We start from the raw sequence: 27,710 nt of genomic DNA, 5'->3' as shown, positions 1-27,710 counted from the left end.
TCCAAAATGTTCTAGAAGTTTTCCGTTATTATTCTCGATCGCAATTCGAGAGCTTCAATGCGATGACACATTCGATCAGATGAATCCGGGTGCTTCGATGGGATGACACATTCTATTCGAATGAAGTTTCCAAGATGTTCTAGAAAAGTTTTCTGTTATTATTCTCGATCGCAATCTAGGAGCTTCAATGGGGGTGACACGTTCGATTCGAATGAAGTTTCCAGAATGTTCTAGAAGTTTTCTATTGTTATTCTCGATCGCAATATGGGAGCTTCGATGCGATGACACATTCATTCTATTAGGAAGTTTCCAGAATGTTCTAGACGTTTCGCATGTGGGAGAGAGACCAGAGTGAGAGAGAGGGTTATGCGGAAATCTTCATGTTGTAAGTTGTAACTATGGTGGAGCAGAAGCTGGATGCAGAGACGAAGAAATGTATAGAGGTTCGGAAGGTCGATGGTGAGAGTGTCAGCGTGAGTCTTCGAGCAGAAGATACGGTGGGGGAACTCAGGAAATTGATCCAACAGAAGAAAGATTTTTGTGCACCAAGCCATACTTTCCATCTCTTCCTGAGAGTAGGTTTCTACCCTTTTGTCTCTGCGATTTCTTGCACTAGTCAATATGCAGAATGTACTTTTATGACTGGTAATATCACAAGGGGTCATTTTCTTTGCAAAAGAAGAGAAATGAAACAATATGGACCTACTTGATTAAGTTTGGTAAGAGAAATCACTATTGTTAATTGGACAGGAATTAATCAATTTGTAAATAGTTGATTAGAAAAAGGAAGGCATGTTAATTGGACAGAAAGTAGTGGATGGAAGTTTGGTGGAGAATAGAATTCTTCTGAAACATACATAAATGGAATGGTTTGAGAAAAGAATCACGTTTAATCCGACAGAATGGAACAATATGCAAGAAGTTGATTAGGTTTTGTAAGAGAGAAGTTGTGACGCTAATCGGACAGAATGCAAGGTTTTCTAGAGAAACGAACACACGTTAATTATGATGCAACAAAAGGTAAGTGTATGCTGAATGGTGGCCCCTTTCTTTATCATTGTGAAGTTTGTTAGAGGAAAATACTCATGTTATTTTGACAGAAATAGAACAGTATGCAAATGTATGATGATAATGCAAGGAAGTCCCTCGTAACAAAGCTTTGTAAGCGAATGAAACTGATCTTAATTTCTAATGCAAGTGTAGAAGCTTGTACGCCTAGGTAGTTAATTTCTAAGAGCAATCATATGCTAGTTAATAGCAAATAATAACAGTCGGCTTCTTATTTCTGGATGACCTTTGCAAATGTAATGCTATGCAAGTGGTTGGTAATCAATAAAAGTCTCTATTTGTTCTGGCTAGTCTTCCTTAAGACAAGAGCGCTTGTGTTAATTTGATGGATATAGAACAATATGCAATTGTTTAAGTTTGTAAGGCTAAACATGGACTTTACAACTCTTGTTTATGACTGTGAGAATCATGCTGTTATGCAAATTTAAATTCTAGATGGTAAATTAACCAAATGTAAGTTGTACATGAATTTTATAGCAACAACATATCATGAAATTTTGAAACGTTTCTTCAACCATTTATGCTGTAAAACAGGTTTACCTTTTGCAGGGAAAATGATCAAAATGCTAATCTATTGGTTTAACGGAATTCCTTAAACACCACTCAAGTTTACCAAATTCTCCAAACGGTTCAATTTGTAAAAATGTATTATGTAGCCTGATTGTCTGAAGCCTATTCAATTAGCAAACATAATTATTCTGTGATGTTTTGGGAACTTGAGATAAAATGAATGGCATTTTCTGAAAGATAGTAAATTACAGTTGTGAAATTTGCCCATTAATTGCAAAATTCTATTTCTCATTTGAGCTTTGTTTCCCATTTGTGCTCTAATTTGCTTTGTAGGGATCAAAGCTCAAGTCTGAGAATTCAATTCAATCTCTGGGTTTGAAGGAACATGAATTTATAATATTAGCACCATATGTAAAGAAGACAGAAACGACTTCCATTGCTTACCGAAATGATAGTGATTCATTAGATAACTTCAGATGTAATGATGAACATGTATCTAGTAAAACTGAATTTGAATCAGCAAAGGGCAACGATATCACAACTTTCCAAGAAGCAAATAGGAATCCACAAGAAGGAAGTGTAGCCATGAATTATGCTGATTGTATTTGGGATATGATTGCAGCTGATCTTCCTTTATGGCAAGCTACAATTGACAAAGATGTCAACATTTCTGATGTCAAGAAAGACCTAAAGAGAGAACTAAAGAAAAGGCATTTTTATCAATCGGAAGGTTATTCTAGGGAAGAAGCCATTACTAAGTGCACAAGAGATGGAGCTAGAAAACTGAAGAAAGTTAAGAAGAGCTGGGTTTTCCCATCGGTTTTGGAGAGATATTACCGTATTTTTCAATCTTTGAACCTGGTTTACGGCTTTCTACAAAAGCAACACATACAGGCAACATGGAAAAATATGAAAACAGCAGTTCAACATCTTTATGGAGATGTAGAACAAGAAATCAGTATCTCTGACATAGAGATACTGGCTATACTTTTTCCAAAGGTGATGTTTCTCAAGACTTTTTCTCTCCATCGTTGAGTCTCATAGGCTATTTTGACCTCTTGGAGGCGTATATATCTTTCTTTCTTTCTTTCTTTCTCTCTCTCTCTCTCTCTATATATATATATATATATATATATATATATATATATTTCTCCCTCAAGAATATGGAATACGTATGTGTATACCTTAGCCAAGTGCTTGAAGGATAAACTAGGTATCATAGACAGGTTTACTTATATATTTTTTGATTTGTTCTCCATAGACAACATTTTCAGGTGCAGTCTTGTTAGGTCTCGTAGATCATTTTGGTCTCTTGAATGATTCTATTATATCTTTATTTCTTTCTCCATTATATTTCTATCTAGCTGAATCTGTTTTAACAGTTGTGAATTGCATATGTGGAATGTTAAGTCTCACAGGCCATTGTGGTCTCCATTGGTGGCATAGTCCATTTTAGCCTCTGAAGAGTCGTTAGTTTATCTTTCTTTGCGGCTTTCCTCAATCCAGGTGAAGACTTACTAGCACTTGTGAATGAATGGCATGTGTAAAACAGTTACTTCAAATAAGTAGTCGAGTCGGTGAAGGAGAGTCGGAATCTTTCAATCTCGACTTGTTGGATCCGTCAAATATTCCAGAAGAGGATATTCCTCGGTCCCTCCATGAAGTGATGCCTATCAACCTTCAACAAGGAATTGGTCCATCTGATTTCATGCCAAGTTTAGGTATAGTCTTTATACATAGTGAATAATGACCTGGCCAGAGTAGATGGCAATTTTGATGCATTTTATGCGCAATTAATATAATATAACCCCTGCTTTTGTGTAAAATAAATAAATACATAGCAACAATAATTTATTGATTGTATTGTACAAATTTTGCAACCTAAAGGTGCAGCAGAGATACCTGAAAGCCTCATCAAAAGCTTGGTTCACAGACGCCTTTCTGCATTCGAATCATCAGTGACAACGTTGATGGAACATTTCCAAGAGGAATCTCTAAAGGTTTTCTTCATTTATCTTTGTTAATAGAGAGTTTTCTTGTTGTGCATATGCTTATAATGCATAATCTTATCGTTCCAGAATCCCTGAAAAATTGCAACTCTACATTTTGTTTGAAAGCCTGTAGTGTTTGGATATTGAATTTACCAGCCTAGGATTGTCCTGCTTAAGGTGTGGAAGGAATTTTGATACATTTTTTTGACTTGAGCCTTCAGTGATATATAATATATAACCAATCCAACATTGCAAGCTCCATGATTTAGGAAAAAGAATCTTCAATGCAAATACCAGAAATAATTACAATTTATAGCCCAATATTCAATATAGAATCTGTAATTTCCAAAAATAATTCAAATTCAGAACTAGATCTCTTCTTTGTTCTTTTCGTTTCCAATACTACATGAAAAAGACAAGATAAGCAATGGAGCTCCATAACCTATTACCTATACAATCTGTGTGAGACATAGAAATTAAGCTACCGACTACTCTTGGTTGGGAAGATTCCAACCAATGGATTATTTCTTGGCAATTTTGACGACGGATCCAACTAGATGCTGCGACTTAGTTACATTCCAGTGCACTATTCTGAGTAGGGTTGGTTACTGATATATAACATCATCTATCTTTTGTCAAAAATGTGAACAGCTCATATAATTCTGTATAATTAAGATACATGCTGTGACAGGGAAAGAATATGAACTTGCTAACTGGACATAATCAAATTGTAAATATATGAATTATATAACAAACCCAACCCCTAGGATGAATTGTCCAGGACGTCTTGGCCACACACATGTCAATGTCAACCTCTCATTAGGTCAGCAATGAGGGTGAAGTCAAGCTGGACTTCTAGTATCAGCTTTTTGACCTGCATTAAAGTACAAGTCGGTACAACAGCAGTTCTTGGAATATGCCACAGAATATTCAAACAATAATATTCACTTATAATATGCATCATATGAAAGATTTTAGCTTGTGCCACTACTTTCTTTGTAGTCATCATCTGTATTATGTCATTTCTTTCAGTTTAAAGATTAACAAGATAACTTAATTATGATTATAAAGAGCAACTTGAATTCTGAACCTATTCTTTGCGCTTATACTGGAACATAATGCTTACAAAGTCTCAATTCTCGTCTTGTTTTCTCTATATACTCAACTCTCCTCGCCCCCTTAACACTTGAATGGAAGAATCAAGCTATTGTTAGAAGCCTTAAGCACCCAATCAACCTGAATTATAGGCATACTGTTGTGGAAAAGTTAATAATTAAGGTACTTGGTTTCTCTGAAAAGTGATCCAAATTAAAATTTCAATGTCTCTTTCTTAGTTATCCAATATATAGTTGTTGATTAACCATTTTGGTTGACATCCTGTCATAAGAGATCTGAACTTTCACTTATTTTGTTGAGAAACTTCATTATTGGATGAAGCCATTTTCTTGAAGCACTGAGGCCTTCTTTCAGGAAAAAAAGTCATGCAATGAAGGTGACTTCACATTAGACGATTTGTTGCAGTTTGTAAGTAAGTCACTAAATTCAAACTTGAAGAAGGAGTTGGGTATGGAGCTTCATGATGTGCCATTACCACGACCACCACGTTTGCATAAGAAGTTAATTCGGTGCATGGTCCTGAGTTTATTTTCTAGTGTGGTTTGTGTCAAGTTTTTGATGTGTGTCAAATTTGACTTTTTATCTTACGCATCCTTATGTTTGTACAGGATACGGCAGAGTTTTCTGCTGCAGATATGGTTGAGCATCTAAAACAAGGATTTGGATCCCTTGGCCAGGTATTCTGAGATGTCTATGATTTGTTTTTCATTTTGTCTGGGGGATGGGCTACATGTGATTTATTTTTTAAGGCATTAATCACCTCTTAGGAGGATTTCTATGCAGGAAACAAATGGTGTCTATTTGAGTTGTAGGGTTCTATACTCAATCTGTCTGGCATAGTATCAAAATTTCTAATAATGCATTGCAGATGGTACACTGTGAGGTTATAAAGCAACAAGAAGCAGAGTATGGTCGACTTCTAATTCCATTATCTGATTCTACAGTTGCCGCTCTACAAAGATTGCATATTTCAAAATTTTACACACATCAAGTCAGACCATTCCATATGTTTTCAAATTGAAATTTCTAAGGTTTATGATCAAAATTTAGGCTATGTTCTCTCATTTTGTTCATTGTTTATCAGGCAGAAGCAATAAATGCAGCAATTGGCAAACACAATGTTATAATTGCTACATCCACTTCAAGTGGCAAGTCAATTTGTTATAATGTACCAGTCCTAGAACACTTGCTTGCAAATGCAGAGTCATGTGCACTCTACCTTTTCCCGACAAAGGTACATTAGGTTCTGAAAATTTTTCATTATCTCAAATATTCATGCTTTTTGATTTCTGGATATGGAATGCAGGCATTAGCTCAGGATCAGTACAGGGTTCTGCTTGAAATGACCTCTGCATTGGACGCTATCATCACAATAGGAGTATATGATGGTGATAGTCCGCAGTATCAACGACGACATCTTCGAGATAATGCTCGCCTTGTAAGCATAGAAGTTTACAAGTTTCAATGAACAAAATACTTGGCAAATTAATTTTCCAATTTAGCAATCAATTGATTATTAAGAATTGTGTTAAAACAGCTAATTACAAATCCAGACATGCTGCATATGTCGATTTTGCCATCTCACAAACAATTTGAGCGCATACTTTCCAATCTAAGGTACTTATTGCAATAATTTCTTGCTCCAATTCCTGGGGCGGCCAACTTAGGTTATATGAGAACCATCAGTTAAATGCTGTGATACCTTACAATTTTTGAAGTAGGTAGCCTGTGTGAGGTCTTATAACAAACTTGAGTTAGGCTATGGCTGAGGAGATAAAGGTTTCCCTGCATCATCACTGCTTCACTGTTAAACTAACTTGTCCTGTTGTAGCCTCTAGTTCAGTCTCATAAGACATTGTGGCCATCCTTACATTTCGGATTCTCTGATGTAAACTTCTTCACCAATGATAAAAGTACTAAAAAAATGATGTTTTATTGACTTCCTGAATTTAAGATTTGAGATTTGGTGCATCATAAGTACTACACAAGCAAAGACATTTAATTGACATTCTGAATGTAAGATTAGAGATATTGACATACAATAGTGGATCTTACTTCTAATATAGGAATAGGTGAGGCCTTGGAAAATGTTAGGTTTTCTTATGGAGTATGGCATTATTAAATCTCCAGATAGCTGTATGCTAGGATATATGTTTTGTGAAGCTTTATCATTTTAAATCTTTGTTACGAAAGTTACATAATTGATTTTATTGGACACGTTTTTCAGGAGTCAAGGTATGTGATAGAAATGAAGTGTCCAAATGTTTGGGTGTCCCAATGCATCTGATGTGAGATTTCAATTGGGTGATAGGCCTCTCCATGTTAATATATTATTATTTGAGGTCACATGAATGCTGGATTGCTTTTTAATGTTAGGGGAAACGCCATTTTGGTTTTCATGGTCAGTTATATTCTATTACTTGCATTGAGAAAATGTAGAACAACATCTGAATAGATTAGAGATAGTTTCTAAGATTGACGTTATTACAAATTTTCACCCTACTCCTTCAGTTCTCCTTCCTGACCTGTTGCCAGTTGGATTCATTCAAGATCTTGGTGGAATTAAGAACTGGTTGGATGCCTTTAGAGATGTATGGGTCTGACAACTCATTGCTGTTTTAGTTATTTTCTTAGCATTTCTGGCTTATATTTTCGCATTGTATGCCTGCATATTTGTGAGTATTAATTCTCTGAGTAGGGATTCTGTGTCTTTTTATAGCATGATGAACATCAACGATTTTGCATCTGTGGAGGTGTTCACTCAAGAGATGAGATTATCTGTATAACTTGCAACTTTTTGAACTACTTATAATCTTCTGTTCATGAAATTTATATCTGAATTGAAATTAATTCTTAGAAAAGAACATTCTGTGGCAATGCTGAATCCCATGGAACTTGATGAACATCTTCATGATTACCAACATAAACCACAACATGAACAAATAGTGGAGTCTTATCTGCAAACATAAATAGAACCCATTGCTTAGTGCATATGCACATAGAGGGTAGAAAATGAATGTTTCGGCTATTGCAGCTGCAATTGTCATCTTCGCATAGCACATCTTCCTACATCAGTGCTTTCCTATTAGCCTTCAACATTTTGGCATATATTGTCTTAAATTTAAGATTTAGGCTTTCTGAGGTTTATTGCAGATAACCCGTGTTATATTTGGTACCATAGGTATGTTATAGTTGATGAAGCACATGCTTACAGAGGGGCATTTGGCTGCCACACATCATTGATTCTAAGACGCTTACGTCGACTGTGTTGTCACTGTATGTACGCTTAGTTTTTGAGTAAACTCTTTTTCAAACAGAAGTCTCGTATCCAAAATTGATGAACCATAAATTTCTTGTTCAGTACATGGCGTAGAGCCAACATTCATTGTGAGCAGTGCAACTGTTGCAAATCCTCGTGAGCATGCAATGGTACCATCCTTTTTTTCCACAGTTATTTGTTTAATTTTTCTCTCAAATTCAGGTTTTTTGAATAAAGATGCAGCTTTTAATTCTGGGTCTGATATGCCGAAGTTCAGACTCCATCATATTCACTTGGCTTATTTAATTGCATGGACTTAAATTCTGCTTTGTGGAGTAAAATCAGTTTGAATTTTCTACATTTCTTACAACTGACTCAATTTGACTGCATTGATCCTCAAGAAAGGAAGGAAGGAAGAAAGAAATATATACTAACCTCTTTTACGAGGCCAAACTGGCCGATGAGATCGAATGAGAGATTAAATCTTAAAATGTTTTCTCGTCTTTGAGAACAACAAACCAAAATACATATAACTAAATTCATAGAACTGTCTAAGGTACCAGATCTAGTTAGCTAAGCACTTAGCATTCTGAACTTAGATGGACTGAAAATTCTGCTTGCGAAAGATCTCCAACATGGGCTGATCCAAGATCGAGAGGTCTCCACAGCCAGTGAAATGCTTTCAATGTCAAGTGGTAATGGCCTTTAGATATCGACGACAAGGGTGACAGGTCATGATCTAGATGGATGTAGTCTATGTGCACAAACAATTGCTATTGCCCTATCTATTGTAACCCTTATATTCCATTTTGTTTGGTCTTATAGGCCATTTTGGCCTCTTAAAAGAAGTTAATATATCTTTTCTCTATGGTAAGTCTTGGTAAGTTGTCACTGGAGGTGTGGGCATATGGAAGAAGTCAGCGCTGTGCAATTGTTGCATCCTGCGTGGTTACGTTAATATATCTTTTTTCTATGGTAAGTCTTGGCAAGTTGTCACTGGAGGTGTGGGCCTATGGAGGAAGTCAGTGCTGTGCGATTGTTGCATCCTGCGTGTGTGGTTAATCGAAGGTTTGATTTGCAATGATTTTGATGCTTGAGCAAGTGTTGGCCAAAGTGCTAGGGGTCAGTCTTCTCCATCATCTGTGAATGGTGAAGTCATAGAGGGTGGCATACTTCTTTCTGATGTGCTTATAAGCTTTGCTTTTGTACCAAGATGTTCTTTGGTCTCAATCTCTCCTTCATGTAATTAGCAATCTCTTTTGGCTCTAGATATGTGTAGTTTTCATTCTACGTAGATCTCTGGCTGAATATTTGTGCACCTTTCTAGAGTTCTTTCGAGCCTTAAGAAATGTAGAAGTCTGTTCAACAGGTTGTATTTGGAGCCCTTGATAAGTGCAATCTTTTAATAACTTAGATTCTTGCGTTTTTTTTTGTCTTTACATCATGTTGGTCCTCTATTATTATGGACATAACTGTAGGGACCAATTCTAAATGTTAATTTTAATGCTTTAAGGGTAGGATACGTGAGAAACTGACAATTCTAGGACATGGTACACAGCCTTAAGAACCTGTAACACAAGGGGACATGTGGGAGTTGAGTTATATAAATGAGGCTAGCTATCCCATTTGTTACGATGTTGTAACGTTTATTATTGGTGTGTTGGAATCTCTGGAGTTATGAATAAGGAGAGACAAAGAGAGAAAGAAAGAAAGAGAGAAAGAAAGAAAGAGAGAAAGAAAGAAAGAAAGAAAGAAAGAAAGAAAGAAAGAAAGAAAGATATATTAACGTCTTTTAAGAGGCCAAAATGGCCTATAAGACCAAATAAGAGATTACATCTTAAGTGTTGTCTCGTCTTTGAAAATAAAATAAATATTACACAGTAAATATAAAAGTAAATAACATGAAAAGAAAAGAAATGAGGGAATCTGATTTTTGGCACATGTGAGATCCTCAAGTTAGGTATATTGTAGCTTTTGTCTTCGAAAGATCTCTAGCATAGGTCGATCCAGAATGGAAATTTCTCTGAAGTGAGAGAAGCACCTACGATGGCGGGAGATAATGGCTTTTATCTGTCGATGACAAGGGTGTCGAGGTCGTGGTCCATGGGGCCGAGGCCTACGTGCACGGCAAATTGCCATTGCCCGATCAATTGTAACCCCTTTGTTATGTCCTGGTCTGAAGCCCATTTGTGTATCCCGGGGTTGACTTCTAGCATTAGGAGTGATGGGGCTAAAGAAAGTTGTGATTGTTCTTCGTGGATGAGCTTGTGTGGCTGTATTCTTCAACAACTTTTCCCGATGTCTCTTGAGCTCTAGCAAGAAAAGTCCTAGGCATCGTCGGTCCTCATATTCCATTACCTTGCGTAGTGGGCCAAAGCCTTGTTTAAAGAGGCAATGGTATCTCCCTCTGATTTCATAAAAGACACTACAATGACAAACATAGTGTTCTTCAGATTCCACTCCTTGATGACACAATTGGCAAATTCTCTCTTCTAGAGGTAGTCGTGTATATCTGCCTACCTCAATCTGTAGCTGATGTGATGAAGTTCGCAGCTGCCCTATCACACTACGCAGCACATAGGATAGATGTATGTCCATATAAGGTGGCCTGATGACAAATCCATCCTCCAATGTATGTAAGAAGTGTGTCTTATAGTGGGCCATCTTTGTACCAAGTGGTATTTTGGGGCTGATCCATGTTATCTTGTTTTCCAAGTTAATAATATCAGTTCGGATCACTCTATTCTTTTCCAGTTTGGTCATATTTAGATGGGGACAGTCCAAGCTATATTAGAGAGAAAATGAATTAGATAGATTGAGAGGAATTTGGATGAGAAAGAGATATAGAAAGAAAGAAAGAAAGAAATATTAAGAGGCCAAAATGGCCGAAAAGACCAAACAAGAAATCACATCTTAAAATGTTCTCTTGTGTTTGAAAACAAACCAAATAAAATGTAAGTAGGCAAAAAAGTAAATAGAAAGTGACTAAGAGATGACCAAAGAATCTTGTCATCTATAAATGTAAGATTCTCAAATCAGATAAACTGTAATTTTTGTATTCGAAAAATCTCTATCATAGCACGATGTAGAATGGAGAGGTCTCCAAAGTGAGGAAAGCACTACTAATGGTGGGTGGTAATGGTCTTTATCTGTTGGTTACAATAAAAAATAGTACAATGACAAACATAGTGTTCTTCAGATTCCACTCCTTGATGACACAATTGGCAAATTCTTTCTTCTAGAGGTATTCGTACATATCTGCTACCTCAATCTCTAACTGATGTGAAGAAGTTCACAACTTCCCTATCACATAGAACAACGCAAATCTCTGTCGTACAAGAGGGCCTGATGATGAATCGATCCTCTGATGAGTGTAAAAAGTGTCTTATTATGGGCCATCTTCTTAACAACAGATTTGGGGCTGATCCATGTTATTTTGTTTTCCAAGTTGATAATATCAGTTTGGATCACTCTATTCTTTTCCACTTTGGTCTTGTTTAGATGGGGACAAGCCAAGCTATTTGGGTACTGCATTTATGCTTATGCCATGTGACTCTTGACCATTGTTGCTTTTCAGAATATCTTCGTGTTCAGCAAGTTGTTTTGAGGAAATAAGTGCTATCCTTGAGTACCTTTGTTTAGAGATCTCCCAAAGCCATTGGATATTGGTCCGATGATTATTGGGTCTGCTTTCATGTTTGCTTGGATTATATCATGGGGCACTGATGCTTTGCTTCTTATCATGCAGGCAATCATTGAGACTAAAGGTCTCTCTAAATCTTTCTAGTTATTTTTTCTTGTTAATCTTGGTCCATAGGTTTCCATGCCATAGAGAAGAGTTGATGTGGCAAGTTTACCAAATAGCCACAATTTAGTTCGTGGCTCTTCGTACTGTAAATGTGCACATTGTCATTCAAGAGCACCAAGGGCTGCATATCAATGAGAAAGTCGAGCACAAGCAGCCTCCTGTAAGGAGGATTGAGGCCATGCAAATGTTACTTCTAGGTATGAGTAAGATCATGTGTATGGCACCTTTTCCTCTCCCAATAAGGATTTTGTTACGCCATCACTTTAGTTATATCTATGTCTATTGACAAACTTTTGTCTGTACAAATACCTTTTAAGGCATTTACATGTCTTCGTAGTCCCTCCAGAGTGTTGGAGATGAGCACAATATCATCAGCATACCTGCTAGGCATGCTCCTGAACCTCTGAATCTCTCTATGTAATGTGATACCCCATCTATATAGACACCGAAGAGAGTGGGTGATAGTGAACATCCTTGTTTTACTCCAATTGTGCTAGCCACAGCCTCTGACAACCCATTGGGAGGCCACACCTTTGTTGACATGTATTCACACAGCAGATAAATTCCCCATTGCTGGACATCGAGGGCTTCTAGCCTCTTCATGAGCTGAGTGTATGGTACAGTGTCAAAAGCTTTTTGAAATCCACAAAGCAGCAATAAATCTTCTTATTATGGGCTCCGACATCCTTGATAAGAGTTCAGAGGGTCAATATGTGATCTAAAGTTCTGAATCCCTTTTGAAAGCCTGCTTGTGCAGCTGAACGGCAGCCACTTGTCTCTGCCCACATTCTCAATTTGGACTCTAGGATTGAGCTGTATAGTTTCGCCAAGTAATGGCCAATCATGATTGTCCTATAACTGCTTGGCATCATGGGGTCTCCACTTTTGAAGATTGGTACTATGGTACTGTCCAGCTATTAGGGAAACCTTCACATATGACTATCAAAGATTTGTGCTAGCAATTGGAGCAAGATGTCATGGATATATATAAAGTGCTCACCAACCAATCCATCATGATCTTGGGCCTTCCTGAATTGTAATGGATCAATGGTGTTTCTTACCTTTTCTGGAATAAAAAGGTGGATTCATTTGGCTTCAGCCATGTGGTGTGGGGGTTGCCCAATGATATCATATAACACCTTTTCATATTCATGCCACACCTGAGGTGAGGTCAGTTGTGTGGTAGGTAGACTCTCATTAAACATTTTCCAATGTAAGTAGATAGGTAATGTTAGAAAACAAATGGATTGCGTAGATGCTTAATCGATATGTAAGTACAATATAGGGTACTGAAATCCTAACCCTACATATTCAAAACCTCAAATACAGCTTATAATAGTAGAGTCATAGCTCTTCTTGAACCAGTTGATCGATTTCCCCTTTTTCTGCTCCCTTTACAATTGGCTTGAGAGTGTATATATACCCGCAAACGACTCTTTGCATGTAATTACATGCTGCCACATATTTCGCTGCATGGCATGCATACAAAGTACCAATGTTAAGCATGTAAATTCATGTCCATCGATCTTTCAATAGAGTTTACAAGGGTTCAATGTGGATGTATCATACACATTCAATATCCAATGCTTGTACCACACATTGGAGATTCAAACCTTTGCTCCTATAGAGCTAACTATCTTCAAGTCAAACATTTGTTCTTTTAATTGTAATTTCTATTCATGAAGTAAATGCTTCATGACAACGACATCTCTTAGACATTATTGAGATTCTATTGGTGAGGCAAAGCTCTTATTTTATGACTTGTATTCATCTCAACTATCAAGATATAACATAAGTTTATATTCAGTGGTATGGGATACCAATGGGATTTTATGTTCGTCTCTTGTTCTTTGCTCGGGGATGGTTGGTGCGATTGATCACCCTTAAATACCATTAATTCTCTTAATCATTAGTAATTGATTTATAATATCTATTAGTGCAGGGCAGGCTTTAGCGTAAGTCTTATTCATCTTTCCATTCTGCTGGAGCATTTCTTTTGTACAAATGTGGTAGTACTGAAACAAACGTGGTAACGTTTGGGTGTCAGATTATGTGGGTTCATAAGAGACAATTTGATCACTCGATTTATTCACATACAAGCTAACCTGCAGCCATCAACTTATTCTGTACCATAGCATTGTAGAAGTCTTAGTATGCAAACATTTGTGTCTTATGGAACCTGTCTACTATCTAGCATTCTGTTGTAATTCCACATTTTATATGTTGGTTTGAATTTTTTATGTTTACACTAACTAGCATTTAATGGTATCGAATGTGTCTGTTGACTATGTGTATGCATTAAATCCAAAAGACAAAATGCAAGTACTTCGAAATTTGATCTCAAAAATATTGTGAGATCTTACTGTAACTGGCAGAAACCTTAGCTGTAGAGTGTTCCTGATGTAAATCTTGCTCAATTGCAAGTTTGTAGTTCTTGCACCCAATCGAGATTGCATAAATTTTTTATCACTAGGTAACACATGAGTCTGTCTGGCCTTTGACCCTGATGACATGCACATAGCACAAATTATATACATGGCATATGCTGTGCAATTCTCAAAGCCATAGAGTTTTACCGATGAAAATCTTGCTTAATTCCAAGTTTTGAGGCTCTTGCAGCCTGTCAGTTTGCTTAAAATTATTATACACTAGGGAACAGCCGAAGGTGACGTGTACATAGAATAGAATTTCTGTGCACTTCTCACAGCTGCTACATGATTGTTTTTCTCAAGTATAACATCTACCAGACGTTTCATAGGAATTGATTGGCTTGAAGTCCATACAAGTTGTTGATGAAGATGGAAGTCCTCGTGGATTGAAGTACTTTCTTCTCTGGGATCCTCCACTTTATTACACTTCTGTAAGTCTTGGCCATATATTTGCAATATAGCATGATAAATATTCTGCCAAGAGCTTTTATACATTTAATTGTGAACTTGTATTGTGCAAAGCAACATTATGCAAGCTCAATGTGATTTCTCAGAAAGAACCTCGGAAAGCACAAGATAATGCACAGAAAAATAAATATAAGAAGGGAACAGAAAAACAATTATACCCGAAGCGTTCCAGGTAAGCCACTTTCTGTTTAAGTTGTTTCAATTGTAGATTATGATTAAAATTGGTTTGGAAAAATAGGTTAAAATGTTGCAATATTTCTCTACAACATTTTTGCATCCCTGCATTGTAACAATAGGCAAGATTGAATTTTCCTTTAAATAGCCTTCAGTGAAATATTGCAGTGAAAAGTCCCCCCGTGCAAAGATGTCACATGTAAAGCGGTAAATTGAATAATTTCTTGAATGACGAACTCTCTCTTCTAGGCTTTTCTTGTGCAAAATGTCAACAGCCTATGGTTTGGCTTATTTTATTTACATACTGTTTTCTTGCGCCCTTTTTAGGAAGCCCCAACTGTGTCAAAGTGCTTCATGAACATTGTGCTCACAATGCTTCCACATTTCATCTTACTCTTTTGTATCCTAAGAATTATGACATTACTTTTATTTTTGTAGTTCCATTGTGGAAGTGTCATCACTCTTGTCAGAGATGGTACAACATAACTTGCGGTGCATATCCTTCTGCAACACACGGAAACTCAGTGAACTTATTCTGAATTACACGTTCGACACAATGAATCTTTTTTATGCAACTCTTTGTCTGATGAAGTTTGGGACTTTTCACTTACTAATACTTGTCCATTGATGTTGTTTTAGGCGTGAAACCTTAAAGGAAACATCCCCAGGACTTATTGACTCAATACGGGCATATCGAGCAGGCTATACTGCCCATGTTAGTTTTTTTTCCTTTGTAGAAGTATCTCTCAATCTTGGGAGATCGGGGAAAAGCCACGACTCAAAAGAATCCATTTCTGTTGGTGGATTAGGATAGGAGGAACATTGAGGGTGAACTTTTCTCTGGGAAGTTACGTGCTGTTTCAGCCACAAATGCATTGGAGCTTGGTGTTGATATTGGCAGCATTGATGCAACCATTCATTTAGGTTTTCCTGGAACTATAGCCAGGTACGATTTTGCTGTTTGTTGAATAGTCTTAGAACATTCTTAATTGTTCATTATGATGTTGTGTAAATGCTGCATATGTAATTTAGTGCTACACAAAATATTTGCAATATAATGGTAATACATAGTAGTTAACCATGTTAGAAAATAGAGAATTTTAATGTTAAAATAAAAAGAGAAATTTGAAAAAACAGATTTCTTAGCAAATCTAATATAGTCACTAGATTATTATGATTTATTTGATAGCATCTGGTGCTAATGGTTAAATTGCCTATCTGTAGCTCAGTTTATTACTGCATTAACCGTGAAATCCCAATATTTCTCACATGTACAGATTGGGGTTTGAGACCTCTCAAATTATGTGTTTGTTGCAATCCCACTATTGCTATAGTGGCCACCTTGAAATGACGTTCAAGCCCTAGCTTGATTCAAGGACCCAAAAGAAGACTCTTATTTCAATCAAAATTTCCTGAAACGGACAACTTGCTACAACATTTTGCAGAATGAAACTCAGCTCAAAAAACGAAATTCAGGTCCTGGCCCAAAAAATGTTTTCAGCCGACACAAACACCTTTCTCTATCTTCTTCTTTTTACATAATGTGCTTTGTGCAAATAATGGAAACATTTTATTAAACGGGGTTTGACAATTTGTCGTTGCGTGCCATATATTATCTCAACTGCAATTCTGGTGGCATATCTCTGTTCTGCAACTCAGCCATTGTAGATATGAACTGTTGCATGCTGAATAGTTCGTTATAATTTGTTGTCTTGATTGGTAAACACATGTATTTAGGTTATGCCTGCTCTAATTGATAACATTGTAATGTGATTACCATAATTTTGGTTGTTCATGGTGTCAAATAATGTTGAATATATCTTAAACAAAATGATTAAAATATCTTTATAGCTTGTGGCAGCAAGCTGGAAGGGCAGGAAGAAGGGAAAAGCCATCCTTATCAATTTATGTGGCTTTTGGAGGTCCTCTTGATCAATACTTTATGAAACATCCTCAGAAATTATTTTCTCGAGCCATCGAACATGCGCAAATAGATTCTTCTAATCCTCAGGCAGGCATTTCTTTCTAATAGTACGTTGTACTTTCGGAGTTATCATGTACTAACACTTTCCTGGGATTATGTAGGTATTGGATGAACATCTAGGCTGTGCGGCATTGGAATACCCTTTGGATGTACGATATGATACAGATTTTTTTGGTTCTGGATTGCAAACCAGTATGATGAGGCTTGTGGAGAAGGGGATTTTGGGTCGTGAACCAAGGAGCCATGCCACTAACGATAGTTTATATTATATTGGGCAAGAGGTAAGTGAGACTTTGGCTATCTTGGACATGAAATCAAAATTTTCACACTGATCCTAATGTTATCCCTTGGTTTCCTGCAGAGATCACCAGCACAATCCGTGAGCATTCGAGCAATAGATCCGGAAAAGTATACCATAATAAATCAAGCAACCAATAAAGTAATCGAGGAGGTAGAAGATGGAAAAGCATTCTTTGAGGTGATGTATATATCTCTCTGTTGATTTCACAAACTATATTCCAGTCCTATGATATACAGTGTTTTTCGTATTAGAGCCTGGTTTCTATTATATATGGCATTGAAGTCAGATTTTATCATAGGTATATGAAGGTGCTGTGTATATTAATCAAGGACGAACTTATCTTGTGAAGAAATTGGATCTTGCCGCCAAGGTAGCTGTTTGCCAGGAAGCAGACGTGAAGTACTACACTAAAACCCGTGACTTGACAGATGTACATATCTTGGGTGGCCAATTTGTAAGTCTTGGCTACCTTTCTTATTTAAATGTGTTGATTGATTTAAGGTAACCTATTCATTTGTATTTTCATTAGTATAGGAAAATTTGATTGCTATCAGTAACCTGGGGTTCTTATATTCTTGCACAAAGTATCCAGACTAAAGAGTTTCCTCAATGTAGCGTTGAATCCTAAGAGCCACAATTGATCATAGTAACTGTGAATAATCAAAGGTTTATGAAAAACAAGGGTCCAATGCTAAGATTTTTACAGCAGAAGCTATAGTGATTTTTCAGTAAGCTCCATAGACAATTAGTGAATACAAGGATAGTAACGATGAACTAGTCTCAGTTCCAAGTATTGAAATTGAGATTTGTTTCAACATTCAGAATATGTTTCTATGATAATTGTCCAGATAAGGTTTTAGTTTTTCTTACTTTGCCTTTAAATCCTCAATGCTATCTCTTTAATGATTCAAGCAAGTATGAAAATTAACGAATCAAATTTACAATCCTGGATGTTTGGAAACATTAGTTTATAAGCTTCAAAATAGCATATTGACGTTGTGAAGTTCTCTATTTTGATATTTCTTCCACCATGCATCCTCAAAAAGGAGGGTATGTGGAAATGTGGAGTAAAGTTTCTTGGGTAAATTTTCTTTACTATTATAAAAGAAGTCAACTTTCCTGGAATATCTCAAATAAAGGGCTATGAAATGTACCCATTTAGATAGGTAAAATATATGAACTTAATAGTTATTAAAGTGGCCATGAGTTGTCTAGACACAAGATGTCCACATTATCCACTGCAGAGTTTAATTGCATGCCCACAGAAATTTGGACTGTCTTTTTGAAAATTCATAGTATTTTCCCTGCTCTCTTAGCCTCAATCACAAGTTATTCTGATTGTTGTTGCAAATATACTACCATATATATCTTTCCTCCTGGGATTGTAACTCCACCACAGGTTTCTTGTTAAAAAGAATGAGAGGCACCTTTATTGTACGATATAAATATAAGATTGAACCATCAGACTATAACTGATGAAAGTCATTCATTTGAAAGTATTGCTTCCAAGCTATTTCTTAGACATATTAACTTATGACTAATATCAAAAGGTATGATTCTAAGGCTACTTTGAATGATGATTGTGGTAGGCATATCCGAGGGCAGTTGTCAGCCATAAATCCTTACCAACTACAGCACAAGCTAGCATATGTAGAGTGACAACACAATGGGTTGGGTTCCGTCGTATTTGGCAAGGAACCAATGAAACATTTGATTCTGTTGAACTTTTCCTGCCAAGTTATTCATACGAGTCACAGGTTAGGTATCTATCCTGGCTCTAGTGTGAATGATTGGTGAAATGTTTTTATCTGTTTCGGTTTTCCCTATTTTATTGTGAGTCTTCTATTTATAGGCTGCATGGATAAGAGTACCTCATACGGTTAAGGAAGAGCTTGAAAAGAAGGAACTTCCATTTAGGGCTGGCATTCATGCAGCATCACATGCTCTTTTGAACGTGATACCTTTGTAAGCATGTCTTATTTCTCATGTTGGTGTTTTCATTTATTTCTTAAACATTCATCTATATGCCGATGATGTTTTGTTCTCATATACTTTGATGATATGCAACACTTAATGTGTTGGCCACATTCTGTCTAATCAGTGAGCTGACTGTTGTTAACATGGACAAAAGAAAACATATTGCAATAAAGGCAATCAACAAGACACTACCCTGCTTTTCCATACAAGCGAAAAATGATACAAGTGGTGCAAAGCTTCAAATAGGTGGAATGTATGCTATGAGTCTAGACTTCATTCGGTTTGGAATAGTTATTATATGTTTGAGAATCAATGTGATACTTAAGGATGGGAAGTGAGATTGATGCTATTCAATGCTATGGTGGTATTGCTTTATGGAGTGGAAGTGTGGGGTGGCAAGATCTCATTTAGTGCATGGAATATAATAGAGAAAATCCAAAAATGTTCTTATGTAGACAATTGGGGGTAAAATCCTCAACATCCTATCCTATCATGTGATTGACCCATAGAGAGACTAACCATGCAACGAGTATACAAGTATATCACAAGAGTCGAGGATATGCCTGATTGTAGACGATCAGAACAAGCTCGGAACATAGTATGCTAATAAGAGCAAAATCCTCTCATTTGGTTGGTTGCTTGACATTATGAAATGGTTTAAGAGATGGAGAGTAAAAGATCTATTGGAGCTCTCAGTGTATGCCATGAAGTATATGAATCATTGAGGATAGGTTACTAGAGCCTCTAAGGATAGATTACTAGTGGTAAAGTTCGAAAATTCAAAATTGGATTGTTACACTGCAAACATTAACCCCAAATGTTGGCCTCAATACAAGGTAACAATGTCAGAACTTATTCAATCACATCTCACTACCCCATGAGCTTTGGCTGTTGAAGATGCTCAACACTTCTTTGAACTCGCTCATACAAGTTAAGTGTGGAGGTAGCATCATTGCATCATTACCCAAATAATGAAGATATGCAAGGTATGCATGAAAGCCTAGTGGAGGATGAATATCACCTACTTATTGCATGCTGAGTGTAAAAGGTAAATCGTGAGAAATACAATGACTTATTAGGCGGGTATGATAATGTAACTGTCATACTCAGATGTCCACCAAGAAGGGTGAGCACATATGTGTGTGCATTATATTCTCATAGAGATTTTTTACTGTAGTGTAGTAACCCTCTTTCTTAGGAAGGAGACACACACAATATGTTATGTTGATTCAGTCCCATAGATCAAAATTGGGCTCCCCATGGATGATAAAACATCTACTCTGTTCTATTCTATTCTAGAAGGGAGGTGGTTGAAAATGCATGAAGTATGCAAATTTGTTTCTTTGAATAATGTTGCTGGTTATTAGGATTTGGAACAAACCCATATGGACCTATGACACATGGGAACACATTGTGGTCTGGAAGCCAGTGTTGAGCTATATAAAGGGAACTATCTACCCCCTTAATAATAACATCTCTAGATGCTCTCTACAATATTGATGAGGCCGGGCTTTCTTCTTAGAATTTTTTTATTTAATGGTATTTTATGTTTGTCTTTATATCCTTTGCTCAGAGGTGGTCAGTGTGGTTAAGTGCCCTTCATCCGTTCTTCTTGTTAATCTCTTATTTTGTGCTTACCATTAGTTCGATCTGTAATATTTGGTATCATAAAGTTAACTTATCTTCATTGAATTAAGACCTGATCTTTTTTATCAACTTTAGGGGAAATACCTTGAATGCCAATGTTTTAAAAAAACACTAGATGAGAGCAAAATCTGGTAAAGATGCAACTAAAATCACCATACCCTTAAAGTTTATCTTTCAAATTTCTAAGGTCTACTCTATTGTAATGGGGAGGTTTGTGTTCTAGATCTCCCTCAAGTAAAGAAGAAAATTCCTTCCGAGTATCATGATACACCCTTAGCCGATCACCTTGGAATACATTGAACACTTGTTCTAAACTTTTTCTGGCCTACATGCATAATTATATTATCGAATGTATTCTTAACCATGGTAAAAAAGTCTCCTTACGAGTACCTCCTAATTCTGAAACTTTGGTGTGCGAAATTAGCTCCATGTTGTTATGGAAGTTTCACAATCCTAAAGCATATTGTTCATTTGCATATCGTCTTGATCATCTTGATGGTTTCGATGTTCATCTTGTTTTCTATGTTAAGTCACATCAAAGAACTTATCGGTTTGGATGACAATATAGTAACCATAAAAGATCTGGTAACTCATTAGGATTTATCTTCTAAACCTCATTTGGCAAAAAACAAATTTGATTCTCGAACTAAACAAATTCAAGAATTCAAAATTAAATGGTTGGATCAAATGGTACATGATGCCACTTGGGAGAAAGAGTATGTGCTTAAATCTAACTTGAGCTAACCCATATGGAATTATGACACATAGGAACACGTGGTGATGTAAGAGTCTTAAATGTTGAGCTATATTAAGGGGTCTAACTACCCCCTTCATTATGATAACTTGAGATGCTATTGAGACTCTATTGATGAAGCTAAACTCTCTTCCTCAGATTCATTATTCAACCACCAACGTAGTTTACATCCACCAATCATTATTTCATAAATGACCAAGATCGTCCATTTTCAGTTCATCTTTTAAAACCTTATCGTATTTGTAATATGCTGGATGAGGAAGTAACTAGCTATTTTTTTTTTTGCGTGAGTGGGTGGAGAGCATGGAGATTTCCAGCTCTCCAGCCACGTTCTCCACACACGCATGGCTATACCTATAAGGAAGGCAACTACATCCAATAGGATTCGAACCTATACTTAAGGTTTAGAAGACCTCTCGTCTCCACAGAGAACCTCATCTAGCATATCCTTCCTTTACTACTCACTTAGTGAGAGAAAAGTACTCTACTTCCCTCCGAGGGGGAATCCTAGGCGTATTCCAATGGCTGAATCCTCTCAGTCTCGTCTCTGGATATATCTTCACTAGGGAGTGAATCCCTCACTAAGCAGACCAACTAGTCTGTTTCTGCAACGCAACAATGCGACGAAACCAATCATTATTTCATAAATGACCAAGATCATCCATTTTCAGTTCATCTTTTAAAACCTTATCGTATTTGTAATATTCAGTAATACAATTATTTTGTTGGTTTCGATTAGCTGGAATGCTACTTGATTTAAGACAATCTTTAGTTAGTATGGAAGTTTGTGTTAAGGACTTATATGTTGTATAGGAGCTTGTATTACTAATTAAGGATTTTTTTGGTGAGTGAGGTTTATTAGAGTAGATTAATAATGTCAGTAAGCCATCTTTTCTACACTCTTTTGAAAAGATCAAAGCCATTGATCCTAGCTATGGAATGCATAATTCAGATATTAATACATGCTCTCTTGGCTTCTTCCCCGTCATCATTTGACCTTTTAACTATGTATCTCCAGTGTCTAACTAGTTTAATCAATGATCTCTGGTTCCTGAAAATGCTGATTAAAGGGATTAAAAGATGTTCCAGCAACCCTGTTTCAGTTCAATGTTTACATTTTAGGTCTGTGAATCAAGGGGCACTCATTTCTCGAGCTCCCATAAAACGTTTAGCAAGGAATACTCATTTCTTCTTTTCCTGAGCACATTTTTTAGCTAGGGCTTCTCTATTTCCTAGTTTAATGAAGTTGTTGAGTATATCCTTACCAATTTATTCTTAATATGAATGTTTTTCAACCCAGATATATATTATGCAACTCCTCGGATCTGGGTACAGAATGTGCAAATCCTCATGATACAAGATATTTTCCGGAGCGGCTCCTTGTGTTTGACCGGCATCGAGGAGGTATTGGAATTTCAGCACAGGTAATCCTATTCACGGTTACAATACTTTTCCTTTCTCTTCTAATTGAGGATTTGCACTAAAAAAACTTATAAAAAATGACAACAGTGAGTACATTGTCTAACAGGCTTAAATTTTACTTGTGTAACAAGAAATGCATGCTTTTCCATGCGAGACAACATCAAAGACAAAGGATATTTTCTTTATATTTTAACATGCTTAAATATGCTATAATATTCAAGACCTTGTTAACATCCCAAAAGTACAGGCACAGCTTTTATTTGCAGAACTATTGCAGGCTGCATTAGACCTAATTCTTTCATGTGAATGTGCATTTGATGAGGGCTGTCCATGTTGTGTCCAGGTGCGTTTGTACTCTTTTAACTTAGAGATCTGTATGCATAAATAAAGGTTGAATTTAACGTTGAATTATCTGTTGAAATTGTGTGATCATCATAAAATGATCTCTACATGTAAAAGTCAAAAGCTGAAATTCACATTTTTTATTTGTCAAAATTTTCAATCATCACAAAAAAAAGTAAAAACGTGGCTTTCTGGATTTGCAGTACTTCACATGCAGTGAGTATAATGAGGTATTAAATAAGCCTTCAGCAATAGCAATACTTAAGGTTAGATTGTATAGATAAATCTTATCTCTCACACTGTTAAATCTGAATTTATTGTGATTTCAAAACTGTGATGTTAATCTCAAAATTCATTTATGGTTTCAAATTTTCTCAACTTACAGGGTGTTATTGATTATGAGGATGTGTATCGGCAACAAAAGATTTTGTGCAGAGATGTTCCAAAAGAGTAGCACTTGGGCAATGTTTTCGCAATCTTATTTTTTCAGGAATCCAGAAGGGATGATGTATGTGGGTCTAATTGAAAAGCTACTCGAAGTTACATTATGTCCAGTCCAGCAAAATATATTGGTAGGATATTTGATTTGGAGATTCTACGTGTAAAAAATAAGAATCTTCTCACAGAGTTAATGTTAAACATTCAAAGAAGTTTTCCCACTTGAGAACAATATGATGGTCCATGTATATATTTTTTGTTCCATTGCAGTGTAAAATAATCAGATGAACAATTATTTTCACATGCAAGAATTTTGGCAATTTTTGAAAAAGAAAACCATTTCAACCCAAGAGTTTTTGACTGTGTCTAAAAAACTTGCAAAGTCATACCTGTGGAAAAAGAAAGCCTTGTAATCTGGAAGTCTTTCCAATCCTAAACTGCTAGAATTCTTGTGATAAGGGACGCTTCATCTTTCTTGTTTTGAGAGGTATAGAATTTTCAGTTTTATAATCGTTTGAACGTCATCTAAGATCTATTATAGAACTATGAAAGTTTTGTAGCCGATTGTATATATATTTACGATTAAAATTATGGAACGAGGATTTTCAATCTACACATCCTTAAAAGAACTTATTCTTGACTGATGAAGTACAGTTGGAGATGTAGGGTTTGAATTAAGATGTGTGTTGAATTAAGATTTGCTTGGAGCATGGCTAAGCAGTCTTAGTAAAGTAGCCCAGTAATCTTTAATGTTATCTTCACATGACACTAGGCTAGGTATAAGACTTGACATCAAATCAGAAGCAGCTGGACTATTATCGATTGGCAGTGATTGATTAATACTTTCCTCGCTTCTCATGCTAGTAGTGCATTGATAATCCGGTGTTGTGACTGTACTTGTATTATTATAATTAGTTGAAGTAGAGCCACTGCAGCTATTCATCTGCAACGAATCCATTTCACAGGATTGTTGATTAGGTGCTGGAATTATAGATTGCGTTTGATCATTCGATAGCAATCGGGTGCCACATATATTGTCTAAATCGAATTGATTGTGGTTAATTATATTGTCTGGATCAGATCCTTGAATGGAACGATGAATGATTGATGGGCATAGACCTGTAGGAGATTGTTCGTGACTAATCTCAGAATCCCAAGCGTGGCTAGAATTGTGAGTACTCAAATTTTGTAACACCTGGATTGTCACTGTATTTGAATTTGGATTGGGTGATGCATGGGTGGAGGAGTGATGAAAGATGGGCTCATGCTGCGGTGCCTGATGATGGAGACCTGTTGAGGATTGATGATGATATGGACCATCACTTGTGGTGGAGTTGGCAGTGGATGCCAGCTTGGACTCTGCTTCCAGCCTAACAAGTTCCCATTGGAGCATGTGGCTGATAGCTGAAGGGTCCAGTTGGTTCCTACTCGCTACAATGTTTTCTCGCGTTTGTTGGCACGCAGAAGGCCAAGTTCTCATGCTGCTGATGGGTTTGTGGGTCTCCGGATCAATGCCGGCCCGCAGAAGCCGCTTCTTCAAGTGTGTGTTCCAGTGATTCTTCACATCATTATCTGTTCGCCCCGACAAATGAGAAGCAATGCCGGACCACCTGCTCAAGTTGAATCAATCAATCCTAATAAGATCATGCTTATAAGAATACATGACTAAATCATGACTTTGGCGAAGGAAAGGAATCAAGCATAGGTGGAGTAGTAGGTCAATAATAAAGTAGGAGGAGGTTTTAAGCTATAGCTTATATTAGTTATGAATGCAATGCAAATGCAAATGCATGAATGAATTGGGGGTGAAAATGAGTTGTGTTTCTTTTCTTATGCACCTGTTGCCCAATAAGCTGTGGAGATGGATGATGGTGCGCTCCTCGGCCAACGAGAAGCCGCATCGCCGAATGTCGGGCCTCAGGTAATTGGTCCACCTCAGTCTGCAGCTCTTCCCACATCTCTGCAACCCTACACATTATTCCTATATTCTTGTCATTATAACTATTATTATTATTATATTTGGGATCAATCATCAAATGACTTAGAAATGGAGATTTAGATTGGGATTCAGATGGATTTTTAGAAAAATCAAAGCAATGAATGAGCCTGGTTTATATTCCTATAATTTAGATTGAAGATTGATGGGTTTAATACATACATATAGATAGATATGTATATAGAGATAGATAGATGGATAGATATAAGTTGAATTGAGTAGTAAGTGACATACCAGCTAATTTAGGGAGGGTTTTCCAGGTGCCATGACCATGGTGTTTTTGGATGAAAGAAATGAGCTTCTCATCCTCTTCACTTGTCCAAGCACCCCTTTTCACCATCACCTCCTCCTCCTCTTCTGCTTCAACTACTGCTTTCTTCTTCGTGGATTCACGACTCAATGGAGATCTTCCCATAAATCTTTCCTCTAGATACTCTTTCTTAAATTCTACCTTATACCCCTTATTAGTACACACTCACATATGTATATGATAGACTCTCCACTAACTTAGTAAACCACAAAAAATGTTCTTTGGTTACTAGGAACCATACATCATCAACACCTATAATGACACACACATAAGTTTCATGTACATTCTCATCATCATCCTTGTCCTTGTCCTCATCATCACCATCACAAGCAATTGTATGCCTTTCTTGTTTGTTACATCCTAATGGCGCTTATCCTTACATTTGCCTTGGCCTTTGTGGGCTAGAGCAACATTCCAGATGGAGGGGGTATCTTCAATTTCTATGGGTTGGTCTAGATTCTTCTATGTATTGATCACTTGATTGTTCAATTCACACATTCTCTACTATATCTCTCTCTAGATGCAAATATCCAACCAATGTTTTGGTAAGGTCTATCTAGGTTACTTATCCTCGACAAAATGCACATCTTCTCTTGTAAAGCCCTTTATATAATAATGCATAGATCAAAGTCGGTTCACGCTTGCTCTCACCCTTTTATTTGCATTAAAAGAATATACGTGTCTCATTTAGGTCTTCTATTTATTTTTTCTTGCAATATATGTTACCTTTTCGGAGCACGACATATTTCACTTCTGTACAAGCTGTCCAATTTTCACGAGCCATCTTGTGCCTTTATCATGTTGCTGGCATTGACAAATCGATGCCCTCTCATTCTCACCTCACATGCATCCATAGTACCATAATATACATCGTGATCATACAAAATGTGGCCTTAAGACACTCGATCCATAACGACTATAGATAGCTTGTCCACATTGTGTACTTAAAACTTTAAAGGAAAAAACAAAACTCAAAGAGAAAGTGTGGATTGTTTTTATTTTGTGTCACTGGCATCACAACTTTTTTGAGCATTCATCTTCAATGCCAACAATCATTGCATTTATGAGATGGTCTAGAATCTTGGCTCCCTTGGTCAAGAAAAGTACTTGGCTACTAAGTCTAGATTATAGTCACAATGTACATACACATCTCATTATATTGACATATAGAAAACAAAAAGTTACTAACATTGTAGGTCTAGGTGTGAGAAAAGGCGAGTTATACTGCGAGATCTATGGAAACTATTGAATCATTTTAACCTATTGAATCATTTTAGAGGTTAATGGTGCATAAGTGAAGTAATATAGAAGAAATAAACTCTTACTTACTGTGTGATGTGTGTGGGTCTAGGATGGAACATAAAATATTGCAATTCAACTAGTGTTATATCTGTAGATAAACATGTGTGGCTTCGTGGAGGACAGAATTTGACGTGGATTAGGCAATGTTTAACATTGGTGGCGTTGATTTTCAATCAAGAGAGTTGACCCTACAACAATGATATACAATAAATGGGTAGAGTTGACCCTACATCATTAGCTACCCATAAACAACCACTTTTACGTCTCCCATTATGACATTGTTATGTACTACTTTCTTGGTAGTTTCATGTTAACTAACTTATCTAACAAGATAAATTGTTTAGTTGTCAATAACAACGAGTTTTGGAATTTGTTTCACATTAATATCCTATGCCCATTGTCTGATGATGTGAT

At 36.6% G+C, this 27,710-nt stretch overlaps 2 protein-coding genes across 7 annotated transcripts; one reads left to right on the top strand and one right to left on the bottom strand.

The window, feature by feature from the left end:
* Nucleotides 1–344: 344 nt before the first annotated feature.
* Nucleotides 345–23,711, top strand: LOC147849478 (UBQ, helicase-c and DEAD-like helicase domain-containing protein). Of its 6 annotated transcripts, none has more exons than XM_087337488.1 (27): nt 345–575; nt 1,912–2,577; nt 3,131–3,299; nt 3,466–3,578; nt 5,040–5,201; nt 5,294–5,362; nt 5,554–5,676; nt 5,770–5,919; nt 5,992–6,123; nt 6,223–6,302; nt 7,867–7,961; nt 8,047–8,114; nt 14,511–14,612; nt 14,736–14,821; nt 15,262–15,315; nt 15,463–15,538; nt 15,633–15,769; nt 16,675–16,834; nt 16,909–17,088; nt 17,169–17,285; nt 17,407–17,562; nt 18,698–18,865; nt 18,961–19,073; nt 22,787–22,910; nt 23,156–23,251; nt 23,454–23,516; nt 23,636–23,711. In XM_087337488.1, exons 1-27 carry the CDS (start codon nt 399–401, stop codon nt 23,702–23,704), a joined length of 3,705 nt encoding a protein of 1,234 aa, XP_087193614.1. In that variant the 5' UTR covers nt 345–398; the 3' UTR covers nt 23,705–23,711. The 6 variants fall into 6 exon arrangements, 4 of the variants coding, with proteins under 4 accessions (XP_087193614.1, XP_087193612.1, XP_087193615.1 ...); XM_087337486.1 differs by having other exon boundaries at nt 15,262–15,369; XM_087337489.1 differs by lacking the exon at nt 5,040–5,201 and having other exon boundaries at nt 15,262–15,369.
* A 594-nt stretch (nt 23,712–24,305) lies between these two features.
* On the bottom strand, nt 24,306–26,582 carry LOC147849477 (uncharacterized). Its single transcript, XM_087337491.1, has 3 exons — nt 25,919–26,582; nt 25,527–25,656; nt 24,306–25,298 (listed from the first exon to the last, which is right to left on the bottom strand). The coding sequence occupies exons 1-3, from the start codon at nt 26,097–26,099 to the stop codon at nt 24,380–24,382; spliced, it is 1,230 nt and encodes a 409-aa protein (XP_087193617.1). The 5' UTR covers nt 26,100–26,582; the 3' UTR covers nt 24,306–24,379.
* Between the last annotated feature and the right edge of the window lie 1,128 nt (nt 26,583–27,710).

Source organism: Azolla caroliniana, unplaced genomic scaffold (genome assembly GCF_043228905.1).
Source record: "Azolla caroliniana isolate FFs.n. ecotype wild unplaced genomic scaffold, voAzoCaro1.0.p SCAF_49, whole genome shotgun sequence".
Lineage (NCBI taxonomy): Eukaryota > Viridiplantae > Streptophyta > Polypodiopsida > Salviniales > Salviniaceae > Azolla > Azolla caroliniana.
Note: the sequence above shows the minus strand (reverse complement) of the source record. Positions and strands in the feature narration are given on the sequence as shown.

What these genes read in the sequence shown, in the direction of transcription:
- LOC147849477 (XM_087337491.1), bottom strand. Translation starts at nt 26,099, where the DNA reads ATGGGAAGATCTCCATTGAGTCGTGAATCCACGAAGAAGAAAGCAGTA. An exon ending in AACCCTCCCTAAATTAGCTG is followed by an intron (nt 25,657 to 25,918) that starts GTATGTCACTTA and finishes AATAATGTGTAG; the next exon opens with GGTTGCAGAGATGTGGGAAG. An exon ending in CACAGCTTATTGGGCAACAG is followed by an intron (nt 25,299 to 25,526) that starts GTGCATAAGAAA and finishes CAACTTGAGCAG; the next exon opens with GTGGTCCGGCATTGCTTCTC.
- LOC147849478 (XM_087337486.1), top strand. Translation starts at nt 399, where the DNA reads ATGGTGGAGCAGAAGCTGGATGCAGAGACGAAGAAATGTATAGAGGTT. An exon ending in TCTACCTTTTCCCGACAAAG is followed by an intron (nt 5,920 to 5,991) that starts GTACATTAGGTT and finishes TATGGAATGCAG; the next exon opens with GCATTAGCTCAGGATCAGTA. An exon ending in GCTGTCCATGTTGTGTCCAG is followed by an intron (nt 23,252 to 23,453) that starts GTGCGTTTGTAC and finishes CTGGATTTGCAG; the next exon opens with TACTTCACATGCAGTGAGTA.